Source organism: Lissotriton vulgaris, chromosome 11 (assembly GCF_964263255.1).
Source record: "Lissotriton vulgaris chromosome 11, aLisVul1.2, whole genome shotgun sequence".
Taxonomy (NCBI): Eukaryota; Metazoa; Chordata; class Amphibia; order Caudata; family Salamandridae; genus Lissotriton; species Lissotriton vulgaris.
Genome location: NC_141699.1, coordinates 543,654,222 through 543,671,448, shown reverse-complemented (window position 1 = coordinate 543,671,448; position 17,227 = coordinate 543,654,222). Strand labels below are relative to the sequence as shown.

The 17,227-nt window shown below is 46.0% G+C and overlaps 1 protein-coding gene across 11 annotated transcripts in view; it reads right to left on the bottom strand.

Moving 5' to 3' along the window:
• Positions 1-17,227, bottom strand: part of ANK1 (ankyrin 1) — a 1,037,654-nt gene that overhangs the window by 59,339 nt on the left and 961,088 nt on the right. For 10 of the 11 annotated variants that reach the window (XM_086943592.1, XM_086943597.1, XM_086943588.1 and 7 more), the window contains one exon: positions 10,156-10,239. In XM_086943592.1, coding sequence (XP_086799718.1) covers positions 10,156-10,239 — 84 coding nt within the window. Of the gene's footprint in view, positions 1-10,155; positions 10,240-15,002; positions 15,370-17,227 lie in introns of those variants that run through there. The other variant, XM_086943596.1, reaches the window with a different exon arrangement.

The following is a 17,227-nucleotide window of genomic DNA, read 5'->3' as shown; positions in this document are numbered from 1 at the left end:
ACTGGATTTCTGTGAAATAACCCTGGGCGTAGTTATGATTACGCACTGTGGAAAATGCTGTTCGCACTGATTGCACATTGCCGGATGCTTGTCCACACTGTGCAATCATTGCAAATCGCATCTTGCACAGTGCAAGCAGTCGTTTTCTGCTGCTCAAGTAGATTTGTACTCGAGCAGCAGCTTTCTCAACGCGGACTGGTAGTTTCTCATTGCGTGCTGTCGCGAGCATACGCGACCAATCGCAAAGAGAAACCAGACCTCCCCCCATTGAGAATCTCGCCGGGAGGTTTATTTTCCACGCTCGCGATCGGCAACTTGATGTTGCTGATCGCGAACGAGAAAAAAGTCTCGCCAGGATGTTATTTTGCTCGCTTGCGGTCACCAACTTGACGTTGGGGGCCGCGAGCAAGCAAAAAATGCCCGCTACCCTACACGTTTTTGCACTGTGCTACATGCAATTTGCGTAGTGTGTAGTTGCGCAAACTACGCAAGCGTAGTGTAGTCCTACGCCCAGGGTTAGTGAAGAGCAGGTTCTTCCTCCTATCTCATAGGAGGGATAAAAACCGGCAGTGTTTTTAAGTGTCTTTTTATTAATTTCTCCAGATCACCTTTTCTGGCACGGATCAAGGCAAACGGCAGACTGGTCTTTCAGGAAGGAATGCTCAACTTCCTAATGATTCCAAGGCCTTTTATCTGGTAGCTGAAGTAAGAAAGGAAGAAGTGCCTACTAACTATTGTTTCCTCGTTCATCCCCATTCAGGATCTCCATCTTCTTGCCTCCAAGAGCAACCTTTCCTGCCTTTGGGAGGAGAGGTGTATTACAAGGAAAGGGTAACATGTGGAGCTTAGTAGACAAATACCTTTGCTTAGCTAACAACCATGGGTACTCAAATGAGGGCCACAGCGGAGGCAGTGCAGTATCATGTTAATCTGGCCCAACATTCAAACTCTGAAAAGCAGATAAATCAGCTCAAATCCACCATATAATGTGGGTTAGAAAGTGATCTATTTTTGCTGCACACACTCCTCAGATGCCTGGTGTACCAGTAATGAAGCTGCAAGAGACTGGCACAAGAAGGTTGCTAGCTTTCTCATCTAGAGTTGTATGTTTCCTAACCTCAGATGTTAAACTGATGACTGGCACATGTGAAAGCTGGAGCCGAGAGTGTGAATCCTCAGCTCTGATGTTTCACAGATTCTTTTGTTGTCTGAGGCTCATGGAGGCTGTAGCCAGGTGTGTGACTCCTCAGCTCTGATGTTCCACAGGGTAGTGTTTTGTGAGCCTGTGGAATGAATCCTCAGCTCTGAAATTCACAGAGCTGTGTTTTTTTTTTGTTTGAGGCACGTGGATGCTGGAGCCAGGACCATGACTCAACTGTGATATTAATTCGAGCAGTGCTTCATGCTTTGTTTGTTTGAGGCTCATGAAGGCTGGAGCTCGGCCAGGGGGCACTGGGACAGATGTTATTTATTCTTCCCATAGACTAATGCATGAGATGGGAGGGTGATCTCAGCTGAGCACCATGGCCTATAACCAATACTGAGATGAGACACTGTGCCAATGAGTGACTTGGCAAATATTAACAACCAGGAATGCCCAGAAGATGGGCAGTGTATCCCTCCAGGCCACTCCATGTTTACCTGATATGCAAAGTTTTTGACTGTACACACGCGGTGGAGCACACCCCGAATAGTTTACCATAGTGGGACTCCAGGCAATTAAGGCGCTGGATCCTGGTAGCAAGGGAGACACCCATCACCATTTTCTTTGATGAGTGGCACTAGCTTAGTTGGCTCCTTGTTGGTGACCGATTATATTGGTTTACCTATTTGAAACAAAAAATAGGCCACTCAAGATCCACCAGGGTAAATGTGTGAGGAGTTACTGAATGTGGAAATAAGGTCTCTAAGGTCTTTTTTGATGCTGATAGGGTTAGACAACTTTTGAACTCCCTAACAAAATTATGTATATGACGTTATAAGCCATACATATGTATTGTTATTTGATTTGCCTTTTCACAAGGAGTTAATAGGTAAGTATATTGAATGGCAAGCATGTCTACAATCAGATCCTTATTAGGCTAGTAACTGTTTGCAAGGGTGGGTCTAATAGGGGGTTCTGCCTCCCCTAGCTTGTGAATGAACGTACAATGGATTGTACTGAGGAAACATACTTTTTTTCTGCTGTCTCAAGCATGTTTAAGCTAAAAACGAAATGCTTACAGTTCCAGGGAGAGGGGGTGGGGAGCTGGTGAGGAGTGAAGACCGTCACCTACCCCACCTCCTCAAATGTTGTTCTAGGAGAGTCAGATCATAGAGATTTGTTAAAGATATCCCCACAAAATCAATTTACACCAATAAATATGGATGGAATTCATTTACAATGTGGTCATCCTGAAAATCTGGAATGTTTAATTATTTTGTAGACGAATGCTGAACTCTCTGACCGTATTCTCACTCATCCCACAGAAAAATACTAGGGCCTCTCTTCAGAGCCCGGTCAATTGAGCAGTCCCAATGGTGTGGCTATACGTAATCCATGTGATTTTGTTCCCTAACTGTGTGATGTAATGAGATGACCTGGTCACTGCTTTGTGGAACTGCTGAGCGAAATGTCATACAAACAACGATTCACCATTAACTGTACCCACTAGCCCAACACAACTTGAGTTTGAATTTATCACGACTGACCGATCTTTATTATTGTTCAGATACTAGAAGAGGACATCATTTTACCAGAAGTTAATTTAATATACAATATATTGCTGGGAAGGAGTGAGGCTGAGCCGGAGTGCATTTACCATCTGAACTTTGCCTAGACAACATAACATACTCTAAGACAATTATATGGTGCAGTGGGCCTACCAAGTATTATAACAAAGAAGGGTTCCACTACCTAGGAATGCAAGTTGCAATATATAGCAGTTAGAGTTGCGAACTTAGTATTGTCCCCATGATGATTTGGCTCAAAAGGGATCTTTCACGCTGGGCCCCATTGCCATTATCAATATTGGGAAGGGTTGCTCTTATAAAAATGGTGAAGCTTCCCAAAATCTTACATGTCCTCCAGAACTTTCCACATTAAAATCTGTCATTTTTTTAAAAACAATTGGCATCCTTTATGTGAGCATTTCCTTGGCGGGCTGCCACGGAAAGGATGCTCTCTGCATGCATGGTAAACCATGCATGATAAACCCTTTTCCGCCTGGTTGACTCGTCGACCAGGCAGAAAAGCGGCAGAAGGTCTTCCCGTCTGCCATGGTACCCCCACCATACTGATATGGCGGGGGTAACTGGTATGCGGGCGGTGTTGTATGGCAGGCGGATCGCCACCGCCGTTTGGGGGGTGGCGATCCAAGCGCCATACTAATGGACCCCTTAGTGTATGGATATTCAGCCCTAGTAACACCTCAGCTAAAACAATGTAGTTGTGGAAAATGGGGCACCAGCCCCTACAAGAATACCTATATGGAAGTTGACTGATGGCTCATATTCTTGCAACCACAAAGGTGATGGATACTATAGGTTTATGGAAGGACAGTTTCCAGATGACTGGAATGGGAAGTTGATGGGCCTAACTCCCCCAGGGGTTAGGACAATGCTCCCTCAGGTAAGGACCCTGAAAGGGATACATGAATGGGATAGTGTCGGGATGGGTATGCCCCCTGCATTATACATAGGCATATGCACTTGTCCCTAGTGCCTGACTGCATGCAAAGTTGATATCCTGGCTTTTTATTTTGACCCTGAAGTCACACTAACCTAGGGTGTCTAAAGAGGCCTAGCCCTGTCCATGATAATGTGCGGTACAGGACCTCTCTTGTGACCAGGAGGGACGCAACAAGTGGGTCCTTATATTAAGTAATGTAGTAGAGTCCTTGCCCTAGGTACATAATGTAAGGCATTGGTGGCTGTGTAGCATGTTTTGTAAATTTATAAAGTGACTAAACCTTTTTTCTGTGTCAAAAAGGGCATGGCCTTCTGAACATCTCTACTAGGAAGTTAGGCTGTTATGTGACACCCAGACTTTTGCACTGACATTAAGGGGCATATTTACAAGGAGATATCGCCACCAGAACATCACTCTTAGTGACGTTGATATCGCCTCCAGGACAACTCTTTTAGTGACATTCTGGTGAGGATTTCCTCTTCTCCTTATTTACAAGCAGGTGGTAAGACACTTAACGTGGCTTAACGCTGCCTTGTAAATAAGGCCCCTTTTCACGCTTCACTTACCGTGAAAGGAGCATGCAATGGGTGTTGCAGGGGGAGTTCTGCGGCTTACCCATAGCTTTTTTATGCTGCCCCATATTTACAAGGATGGGGCAGAGCTAAAAACGAAGGCCAGGTAAAACCTGGTCTTAGGATGGTGAAGCGAGAAGAAAATATTAATTTCTCCTCGTATTTTATTCTTTCTATGTGTGCTGTATCCTACGTAGAAAAAGCAAATTGCCTTAAAAGATTGTTTATGTGCAGGAGAATATGTGATGTTACAACGCGTGGTGGTAGGTAGGTAACAACGCGGTCGTTACATCATACGCGTTGTTACCACAGATGGCATTACATCGCAAGTCGTTTCAACTACTTGGGCTAGATGGTGCGCTGGACTTAGGAATGGTATTAATTACTATTCCTACTTCAGTTAGTGCAAAAGCAGGGAAAGTGTTGGATTTCAAATCCAACACATTCCCTGGTGTTGCATGTCACCTAGCGCAAGTCGTTGAAGCGACTTGCGATGTAATGCCATGCGTGGTAACAACACAGACGATGTAACGTCCGTGTGGTATTACCAGCATTGTAAACGCTGTCTCCTATGCAGGATGGTGTCCTTTCCCACACATAAACAATCGCCCTAGCAGCGCAGGCACCCTTGCAACATGGCGCAAGGGTGCCTGCACTAGTGCTGGGCAGCTTTTCTAGCTCCAGCGCTATGGGAAATAAAGGAGTGTGCCGTATTTTTGTAAATAAGTTGCATCCCTGATTTTAAAAAAGGATGGAGCATAGCATTACCTATTTTTGAGTAACACCACGCTGCGACATTTTATTGTAAATATCCCCCTATGTTGAAAGCCTGCTTGTGTGAGTGTGCATTGCGTATGAAGCACATGAATGGTAATGGACTCTGTTGTATGAGTTTAAGTTCTAGGGCCAGAGGTATAATTTTTGTATGCCGTGGGTTACCATTGCACAAGATAGAGGGTTAGGATAGCTTCACTAGACAGTGGAAGTGTATTGCCTGCATTCACGTGGCTGATGAGCGGCGACTCAGATACTGAAGTGAGGAGTATGGAGAAAGGGATACCCTTAAATATTCAATGGGAGTCTTGTTAGCAAAAGGCTGCTGACTAGTTCTTTCAGAGCACTGCTATTTGGTAGATGGTGAGGGTGGGACTGAAGTTTCTGCTGCTCAAGGTGAAGAAGTATCAAGGCAGGGCCTGCCTTTTTGGCTATCTCATTACTGTATCAGGAAGGTGATGGCAGCTAGGAGACATAACTGATTGTACCCAAGTATTGGATACTCCTACTTGGAGCCAGCTCTGTTGCTATTGCATATGAGAACCACTGCTTAGCACACAGGCTGTATCTAGAGAGCAGGCTGGAAATTACATCTGCAAGAGAATCAACTCAAAATGTTTCTGAAGACCAAGACAGTGAATCCACTCTGGAAAATGTGCATAAAAGTGTGATCCAGGCCACCTCATTTCGTTCGAGTTCCAACACCAAGGAATAGAGTGCTTCCCAGAGAACTCCGAGGACTTCAGTGTGACCATCCCTGGGGTCCACATGACAGCCAGTGTCTAAGGGGTGAGGGCACATCACCTGTAGTCTAGAAATTGGTGGAAAAGCTGAGGCTCTGCCCGTCCATGGAGAAGCCTTCCTGTCACAACTGCCTGACACTGCAGAAGGAGAGATTGTCCAGGAGAAGAAACCAAGCATGCTCTCAGGGTGAGGGGCACCCAAAAGTAGCTGACTGGTAAGAGGGAGGAGCAAAGCAGGCCCAGATTCAAAGTCTCCAAGGTATCCTAGTCTTTTGTTGCAGCTCCCACAGTGGGCAGCGTAATGAAGTAATCAACAAGTTGTCATCATGTGGACTGTCATTCCAGCCATCAACCTGCTAGCACTTGTGGTACCAACCCAAGAGGAGCTGCTGTTTTAACCTCCAGAGCTGCAACTGCTGAAGACGAGTCTCTGCCTCCGTCGGCATCCAGGAACAGAACTGCCAAAAATGAGCGCCCATCTGCAAGCCTCCCACGCAACAACTGCTGAAGAAGAACGCTGCCTTTGTTGGCTCGAAGGCCATGAACACTGACAAGCTCACTGAACTTGTTACTCAGTATTAATATTAAGGGGATGAGACTGCCATCTGTGGTCTCCTGCATTGGCGCCGAAGCTCAAGAATGCAAAGACGCAGATTGTAACAGCTGCGCCTGTATTTTACCACCATCACTGAGCAGTTAAAGCGGACTGGGTCAGCACAAACTGAGGTCTGTGCCTGAATATTATTATTATATTCTAATCAGAGGTGAGGGAGGTGGATTCTGGATCCATTCACTTTCCAAAATAGCATGAGATCATCAAAGGGGAATGGATCACTTGTCCTGCTCAATCATTGGGTATAAAGGAAACGAGGATGTCCCAGTTGAAAAAAGGCCCTCATGGACGTGATGGGTATGATGGTATCTGAAGCGGTATATGTTGGTTCTCCGCTTATAAATCACGTCACTGCATAATCATTGGGTCTGATTTCGTTTTATGCAGCCTCCACCAGGAGGTTATTACACAAGTTTGACACAGTAGTGAGCCAGTGATAAAAAGGGGAAAGTTAAAAAGATCTCAACCTAAGTATTACAAACTTTATTAAGACTCGGTTGTAGGTCTCAATGGCTCTTCATGAGTGCTTCAACATGGACTGAGTTACGGGTACAGGATGCACTCTGAGCAGTCGTGATTTAAAAAAGGGGGAATCTACAAAACGGTCGACATGTTTCTGCCTTGATCTGCCTTGGTATAGGGCTTACGGGCATTCATCAGGACCAGTGGTTGGGAAACGTGAGGGTTTAAACATAAAGAGGTGCTCAAATGTGAACGGAAAAAGGTATTAACCTGTTTCTTCAGAATGGAGGTCTTACGGTACCTGTGGAGAGTAAACACAAGGTTTCGACATACATACAGGGTCAGGGGAAGAGGGACATTCATACCGAGCAGAACGTTGCTGCTGATACCTTTACATTACACACGATGATGTAAACAGCTAAAATGGCAATACTTTAAAACCGGTTAGCAAACATGGCAATGTCAACTCTCTCTTTTTCTCTCCATGCTCATGCAGCGGGTATTTAGCGTGCTAGTTCGACAGTGGTTGCATGGTGTTAGTGTCAAACAAGGACGTTGTACTTGACTACGGTGGGAGTAGTGAGTCAAAGGTGGTCAGCTATGCGATACAGTGTGAGTGTTTAGCAATGGTTACCTCGCGCATTTAATTAACACGCTCCTGTCGGATCGTAGAGCTCTTGGAAAGGGCTAAGGGGTAAAGAATGGGAGGTTAGCATGGGTGGGGTATGATAATTGCGGTTTTGTGGCGATATCTTCCCCGGTCTTGCTACCTGTTGCACCCGATCCTCGACTTGCTAGGCCAATGCGCTGTTCTGCTCTTGTTGATCCGGAAACGTGAGATACTGTTTCCGGGTCATTTTTATACTGAGGGTGGGTCCTGGCGGAGGATACCTATTGGTTGTTCATTGTTTCTATGAAAACCTAAGGTAGCGGATTAGGTTATCATTCATGGCCAGATTTGCCAATAAAAGGAGCCGCAACCTCAAAGACATCCTGGTACATACGAGACCACCGCCTAAACCCCCCAGGCAACACACCAGCTTATGGGGTAACCCACAAGTACAAGGACACTACTCGTGCGGATCGTGCTCTGTCTGTGGACTGACGAAACCCACTAAAGAACTCCAATTACTACCAAACTTCAAATGGACTCTTAACAGCCATACCAATTGCAACACCACACATGTGATTTACATGATCACATGTCCATGCAACCTGAGATACATTGGTATGACCTGTAGAAAAGCTAAACAAAGGCTGTGCGAACACAAAAGCAATGTGAAGTGCAAAAAGAGCACGACGAAAATGGCGACTCACTACCTAGAAAAAGGACACACCATCCAAGATCTACAGTGGGTCATCCTTGAAACTTTGCCAAACAGAGATCACAACGCCGAGAAAATCCTCTTCGAGAAGGAACAACGATGGGTACATAGACTCAGAACTGATAGCGAAGGTCTGAATGACAATATACCCTGGCTGGCCCTGGCAAATAAATGATAACCTACTCCGCTACCTTAGGTTTCCATAGAAACAATGAACAACCAATAGGTATCCTCCGCCAGGACCCACCCTCAGTATAAAAATGACCCGGAAACAGTATCTCACGTTTCCGGATCAACAAGAGCAGAACAGCGCATTGGCCTAGCAAGTCGAGGATCGGGTGCAACAGGTAGCAAGACCGGGGAAGATATCGCCACAAAACCGCAAGTATCATACCCCACCCATGCTAACCTCCCATTCTTTACCCCTTAGCCCTTTCCAAGAGCTCTAAGATCCGACAGGAGCGTGTTAATTAAATGCACGAGGTAACCATTGCTAAACACTCACACTGTATCGCATAGCTGACCACCTTTGACTCACTACTCCCACCGTAGTCAAGTACAACGTCCTTGTTTGACACTAACATCATGCAACCACTGTCGAACTATCACGCTAAATACCCGCTGCATGAGCATGGAGAGAAAAAGAGAGAGTTGACATTGCCATGTTTGCTAACCGGTTTTAAAGTATTGCCATTTTTTAGTTGTTTACATCATCGTGTGTGATATAAAGGTATCAGCAGCAACGTTCTGCTCGGTATGAATGTCCCTCTTCCCCTGACCCTGTATGTATGTCGAAACCTTGTGTTTACTCTCCACAGGTACCGTAAGACCTCCATTCTGAAGAAACAGGTTAATACCTTTTTCCGTTCACATTTGAGCACCTCTTTATGTTCAAACCCTCACGTTTCCCAACCACTGGTCCTGATGAATGCCCGTAAGCCCTATACCAAGGCAGATCAAGGCAGAAACATGTCGACCGTTTTGTAGATTCCCCCTTTTTTTTCCCCCCTTTTTTAAATCACGACTGCTCAGAGTGCATCCTGTACCCGTAACTCAGTCCATGTTGAAGCACTCATGAAGAGCCATTGAGACCTACAACCGAGTCTTAATAAAGTTTGTAATACTTAGGTTGAGATCTTTTTAACTTTCCCCTTTTTATCACTGGCACACTACTGTGTCAAACTTGGGTAATAACCTCCTGGTGGAGGCTGCATAAAACGAAATCAGACCCAATGATTATGCAGTGATGTGATTTATAAGCGGAGAACCAACATATACCGCTTCAGATACCATCATACCCATCACGTCCATGAGGGCCTTTTTTCAACTGGTACATCCTCGTTTCCTGTATACCCAATGATTGAGCAGGACAAGTGATCCATTCCCCTTTGATGATCTCAGACTGTGCCTGAATGCCAGTAGAGGGAAGCTGTTGCAGATAATGCTAACTGTTTGCTGGCATTGATTTGTTGGGCCAAAAACAACTGAACTGTTGTACTGGTGAGTCTTCAAGGTGATCACTATTAAAGTGTTAGTAATCAATGAGAACTAGCTCTGGTTTTAATTATTTGTATGTCTGCGGGTGGAGGAAAACCATTAGGTTTTATGAAGGCCCTCACCCACCAACCTAGTTGGTGGCATGCTTCATCATCGGGCCCCACCTGAGGTACCGAGTGTACCTCAGGTGTGCTTCAACACCAGATTACTGCGGAGCAGGGTTTTTTGGTTCGTGAGGGTGCTGTGAGTGTGCTCTGAGTGAGGTTTAAAATACTGTCCTGGTGTCCCAAAGACTGTTTTAATGGTGGGCCCCAGGCAGTCAATAAAAACAAAGGCTATCTGACGTGCATGGTAGGGTTATGGCCTCCGACGTCCTGTGCGGTCAACTAGTTTCAGACAGGCCTTTTTCTTCTACTAGTTTTCATCAGGGCCTTATATGTGTAGGGTGTTACAGGGGTTAGTATGAGTTAGCCTTCCACACTACATGATGTTCCCTTACCTTCTTTGTTACGATGTTTCCTTGCTCATCTGTGAACTGTTCTTCCGTCACTTGCTCACCGGGGATGTCTTGTACTTCATTACCCTGTGGAGAGAAGGAGAGAGTCGGAAATAAGGAAGGCTCGCTCGTTTTATGGCCAAATTGACATGAAGCAACTGTGGCAAATATGGTGGCGTCCAATTGTAAAGATTCGAAACACATTTGATATCTCATTTCTTTTGACAGAAAGCATTTGTCCAAAAACAGTTCACCCTGCTCTCCCATGCCATCAGCTGCAGTGAAACCCTCACAGGGCATATTTTTCTTCTATACCACTGTCATGAACACTGGGCATTGCTTGCGCATGACAGCTTTGTAGAGCACAAGGCACCCTCTATCACCCACCCCACGACCCCATTGGACCTCCAGGCACGGCTATCTCACCTACAATGCACACCTGGAACACCCCTTTCACCTTATGCAATGCCCAGATAGATGACTGGATGAAGATTTCTCAAATGCTTTGGTGTCCTGCTGCTAGTATAGTGCCATCATCCCAAAAGGAAATCTTTCCTGGTACAACTCTGTCACTTGCCTACTGCACAACTCTCATCTGTGTGTCCCTCGTGAGAGGGATTCTCTGCTCTGTATGTCACTGAAGGGAATGTCATCTCTAACCTGCGTTAGTAAAGCCCCTATCCTCTCTTTGTGGATTACATCTGTTAATTCCCCACCTCCACAGCTCCCTACTCTTTCCCACTTCCACAATTATATAATCAGCTTTTTAGCTACCAACAGAACATAAGTAGTCATAACCTGTGAAATAAGAAGCCGAATTCAGCTCTGACATAATGTATGATCTGTCATATTTATTTACAAGAATGGAGTCTATGTGATAAAGTACCTCTACCCAGAATAGCACTACTTTCAGAAAATTCCATAACATATGAGAGTGACCAGGGAGCATTTTGCAATTTGAGTAAAAGTATGATCCACATATTAACAAAGCAGCCTTCTTCCTGAGTGAAAGGGAAGTCAAAAGATAGAACGTCTGTTTGCGTAACGGAAGCTGAGATGTAATTTTGCTATAACATTCATCCGACACACCTCTTCCCATAATTTAGGGCATAGCTTGCCTTTTCACGTTACAGGTAGGTCTCATTATGGGAAAGTTTGTCTGTTGCCTTGTGTCTTCATGGGCAGTCAGGCAGCGATTGGAGTGTCGCCAGCATTCCACATCTTTCCTTCATTTTATTGGCGCTGGGATAGGAAGGACAGACAATTGGTACGGGATTGGAAAACTACTAGAAAGGGATCTGAGTTCAACACAGGTGTGAACAACTTTATGATGCTTTTCTATATATTTTTGAGCGGCTAGAGAAATGCCACAATTCATTTGTTGGTATCTAAGTAGCTTTAGGTGTGTTGAGAATGTTGTTGTGCATCTCAATTACAGATCTAGTTCTATCTAATATTTTTTGTAGTATCATTTGTATTGTTCAAAGTTGGAAAACCTGGGTTCCAATGAACTTGTTATTAATGTGGATGCCCTTGATACTCAATTTCCATGCTCTGGATACACATATCCACAAATAGTCTTATCAGGTGGGTGTTTTTCTTAGGTACAGCTACTATTAGTGACATCCAAGGTCTGTGGCCATTGAAAGCTTCTGTCATGTCTTGGCTGAGGAGATTTTTTTGCTTTTCTCCAACTTGTAGGTGTATCTGCACACTGAAATGAGGCTAAGCCACTAGCTGTAGTGCTTCATTCATGTGCAATGTTTCCTGATGTCCAACGAACTTCCCCAGATCTTTCAATATTTTAGGAAACTAGCCTTCAATGTTTTCAGAACTACATGTGCGGACATTATCTGCTGAGTAGTGACACTGCTTAGGAGGTGCGGAGCTGGTACGCCATCCCAGGGGATATTAAAGCTTTCCCTCGGTGCTATGGATGTGTATCTGTTAACTTCACACACACACAACCCACTAGACACATAAGTTTGCACCCACTGGCAGCCCTATCGTAACAGCCTCCCCTCTGCTTGTATTCTGCTACTCTCAGTGAACATGATATTGCATGTAGTTTGGTGTCCAGTACCAAGAAGGCTGCATAATAGCGGATTTCCAAAGTGAAAGAGTGTTTTCTATCAAATTCATATTGTGTTATAAGTTTTTGAAGATGGATAACGTACAGGTGTTCATGGTCATACTCTGGGAAGAGTAATCATGAGAGTATTGTTGCTGTCTGTGCTTCAAACACAGGCTCTTGGGGGCCTTATGGACAGCTCAGATGCTCACAGACTTCAACAAAGTAATAGCCTTATGGCTAATAGGTCAAGTGTGTCTTATGGTTGGACACAGTTCAGGGTGGGGAAGGAATAATTCACACCTGTAGTAGATTTAACCGGTCTATGGCAAGGCATGTTTATCATTACAATGTGTTTTTTGCTGGCTAGACCCTCACTATACAACCTGTGATTTGTCTTTCTTACTTCCATGCTGGCACTGTGGGAGTTGGCCCTGGCCTTTGCTCAGGCAATGTGTATTAATAATGAATCTTCAGGTCTTTCTTACTCAGTGGTCTAACAATCTTTAATAATTAGCATGCATGCTGCTTCCTAAAATGTTAATTTTTGAAAGTTAAAATGTCCAATCAGCCTTCTCAACATCGTGGCAAAGTCATCAGTTGATTTATTTCGTGCCTGACACTCCTGGGTGAAAACATATCATTCATAATCAGTGCATTTATGAGGTTGATACTGTATTTATGTGCTTCAGCGGTCATTCGTGAAGGGTATACAAGTGCTCCAAGTGGCCGGTGTGAAAATGTAAATGGTATTTACTCGCATTTAGTGTACCTGAAGTCACCTTCAGTCCTATTTTCTTCCTCAAGCTACGATTGCTCCCCGGAAGTGCCTGTCTGAGTAAATGAGCTGGTTTGCATCTAGGCTCTTGAGGTGTGAAAACCCGAGAAGAGCTTACTCAACTGAAACGGATTATATTCTGGTACTATCTGAAGGCCATTCTGTCTTGTTCCCAGGATCTCTGTCTAGGACCCTGCTTGCATTGTGTTGCTTTCAATAAGTAATGTTTACTAGCAACTTGTGTTTGCTAAAAAACACATTTGCTCTTAATACCAATGATGAGGGAGTATCTGGTTGTTGGAATCTGTGTCTCACTGATTCTTTTTTGTCAATAAAGTCTTTTAGACTCCGATTGGCACAAGAACAGATTTCCTTGGCAACGGCTTTTACATGGGAGAAAGGAAGGACAGAGTTGTGGTAAAGAAACTTCAGAAACATGTTCATCATCGCTACAGGGGATAGGAATGTACATACATTCCAGTCAATGGGACCATTCTGGTTGCATGTTACTCGAAAATGCTTATTTTGTTTGCATGTGATTCCGAAGGTCCCAAACTGGATGAAACACTTTTATTGTGTCCCAAATTTAGCAAATAAAATTGTTTGTGATTCACGTTTGTTACAAACACTTCCACAAGAGACTTCATTCTGGATACAGGAGCTGAATATTTAAGCTATCAGGGAGAGGGAAGTGTAGTATTTTGAGCATGGTACCCTAACGATGATCCACATCAGAAATATACAAAAGCGTCTGTTCTCTTCCATCCTCTGCTGCTAGTAGGTCTGTATGTATATATCAAATAAAACAGAATGCCTCAATCAAAGAAATGCAGGGAGCTTGTATGGAGAGGTGCCCAGCCTTAGACCCAGCCTCTCCATATCAAGCCTGTCATATATCTGTCCGTACTCTCAGCCGAAGCTGCCTCTCTCCAGTAAGATGGTCCTGATCTTCATAAACACCGAGTAATGACTGTGTAAATATTTTGTTTCTTTTTTCTTTTTCTTCTTAAATATCTATTCTGCTAAATGTTTAAAGGAACATTTTTCTATAGATGAAGAGTGGTAAACAATCAAGTAGCATGCATCCTACCTCCCATGTGAAGAAAGAGCTTTTAGAATTTCCACATTCAAATGCACCCATTTTACTTTTGAAAATCAGTAGACCAGTGTTCTAATCCTGGCTTTTGCATGTTACCAAAAATTGTGTAAGAGGAACATAATGTTATGTTATGTTACATGGGTATTTGTATAGCGCATGTACACCAACAGGTTTCTTGGCGCTGTATTGTGAGGTTGGATTGTAGGACTCTTGTTATAGAGGCCTGTAGGTTACTGTGTCATTTCTGCTCCTTTCTCTGGTGACCCCTCTATAATTTGGCTAAGTCTCAGCACTGCCCAACCTTCATCACCATAAAGCTGTCATTGGAGTCCTCACACTGCTCTGGTCCAGTCTCGTGACCCGCCCTCCTTGACAGTAACACTGTGCCATGCTGCCATCGTCGTCAAGTTGACCTCAGTGTGCTCCCAACCTCATTATCCAATTACAGTTCACTGAGCTCCGATTTCTGTAGGCTGATGCAGACCATGGAATGAAGCCCCAGCCTCAAGTCATCACTGAGTATCAGTGTGTGCCTTCTGCTAAGCACGCCGCCATCTGATCTCTGGACAGCCGCCCATCACTTTACAGGCCTGACGGTCATGTGTTCATCATCCTGCCCACTGCTCACTGGGCCACCTGATTTACTCCTTAATACTGTGACTATGTACCCAGTGACACAAAACTTAAATTGCCATGGTACCCCCATATTCGGCCTCCTCAGTCTAACAACTTTGCACACACCCCGATCTCTCCAACCCTTTCCAGGGCACTTCCTTCCCCGTGTTATGGTGTTTTTGTTCTTAATGCCCTCTTCCCACTCTGCCTCTGGACCACCTTGTCAGAGGGGTATCTTCATTCTTGGAGTCTCCGCTCTCGCCCGGCCTCGGATCCCGCCTCCGTACCTTGACAATGACCCGGCGCCGGACCACCCTCGTCGTCATGGTGTCCTCGTCGTCGGTGGCGCCCTCGCTCTCGCCCAGCTCCTTGTCCAGCTCCTGGTGCACGTGCTTGAGCACGAAGCGCACCGAGCCCTTGATGATGTGCAGCACATTCTGGCAGCTGACCAGGAAGAAGCCAAGCAGGACCAGGCTGACCAGCAGCTCGGTGAGGAAGCCCAGCATGCTGGCGACGCTCCTTGGGGGTCGCGGTCCCCTGTTCACGCGCGCAGGTCACCCCGCATCCCTCTCTCTCCGACGCGTGGGCGCAAGCTCTAGACTCGACAGAAGCAACGGCCCCGGCCTGCGCAGCCTGACTGCGGCTCCCGAGTCTGGGTGCTAAGAAGGTAATCCAAGCCCGGCAGCGGCTCCGACTGTGGGACTGCTCTCGGCCCCCGCGTCCCGGGCAGCTGTAACTTTAGCCTTGAACAGCAGCTGCCTCGCGTCAAAGTGTCCGTCACGCGGCCTCTGCCATGGACACCTGCTCCTCCCCCATTATCCACCACCAACCGCGAGTATGTCCAGGCGCAGAGCAGCTCCCTGGAAGAGAGCGAAGCCTGCAGCCTTTCTTCCAGAATCGCACTGCGGCCGTGTTGTTTTCAGCAGGGAGAGAGCTACAACTGCCCTCTAGTCTGTGGCGCAGGACGCATCTGAGTTTTCAATCAGATTCCCGCGCGACCGCTGTCAGCTCGGCCTGCGGCAGACAGTGGAAAATACTTTATCGACAGGTCAGCGCCCCTCAAAGTAGGTCGGCGTGTGAAGTGCACAAACGTGACATGCTTACCGTTTAGTGGTGCTGTCATGTGCGGCTTTACTCCTAGTTCTTGCATTCTTTCACATCCTCCTGATTTTGTTTTAGAGCAGTTTAACCAGAGACCCTCACCCCCCCCCCCCCCCCCCCCGAGAAAACCCCCAAACGTCCAAAGAGAACTTAAGAAAGATTATTTTTTTTAAGGTTTGGTAATTGTGATGGGGGGCCGCCCAGGAATGCTGAGGGGCCTAGCAGCTAGGGCCACAGGGGACGCTATGTATGACAATGACAACAATATGCTTGGCAGTTGTGGACCAGAAGTCCCGAGCGACCCTTTATTTAAGCTCTCTGGCCACGCCTGGCCAGAGAGTGATACAATGTTGTGTGTTTCTTCCGGGGCAACTGCCTCGCTCATACATAACGACTAGACCGTTACATCCCATCCCAAATTGGTCCTTTAACACAAAAAAAACTAACATGCAAAATCTGGCTGGGCCGAGGATTCGGCCTGAGGTTATATGGACGCTGGCAGATTTCCTGACCTTGTCCATGCTGCACCAGCTGTTGGGCACTCGCCACACGGTCAGGGCTGGTAATCTCAGACAGAGGCTGCCTTGTGGGGCTTGCTGCTGGTGTATCACTCAGAATATCTCCAGAACTGTCCAATGGGAGCTCCACCCTTGGTGACATCTCTGTACCTTGAGACATTCTCCCGACTGACGGGACCTGTTTGAACCAAGAGATATTTAGTGTTATCTCTTCCCCATCTCATTCCGCGGTAATGGCCGTCCCTTTCGTTGACTTCACAACCCATGGTCCGGGTTCATAAGGGGTGCGGAACTTTCCTCCAGGCCGCCGGGTCAGAAGTAACACAGAACTCCCTGGGACTAGCCACTGCGTGCGCGCCCTTCTGCGCCAGCTGGCCTTTTCTTTGGTACTGCGTCTTCGCTCTTGCGTGTCTGTCAGATTGTATGGTTCAGCATTCCAGTTGTCCGCCATGGGCAGCAGGTCATGCCGGGGGCCAGTTAACAAGAGTGACCAGGGGGATCGCAGTGTTGTGCAGTGCGGTGTGCTCCTGTATTCCCTCAAGAAGTGTTGTAGAGCTACTTCTGGTTCTTTCTCCTCTGCTGTTGCTATGCGTAGAACTTTGTTGATGGTGCGCATAAACCGCTCAACTTCGCCGTTGGCTTTTGGCCATTGTGGAGTAATCCGAACGTGCTTTATTCCAAGCTCTTTCAGAAAGTCTTTGAATTCGCTGCCTTGGAACGGGGGCCCGTTGTCTGACTTAATGACGTGAGGTAAACCGAACAGAGCAAATGACTCGTGGATGGTGCTATTTCTACTATTGGATATTTGGTGAATCTGTTGACTAGAACAACGGTGATCCTTCCATCCGGGAAACTTCCGAAGTCAAGACTGAGCCATGACCATGGCGACGGAG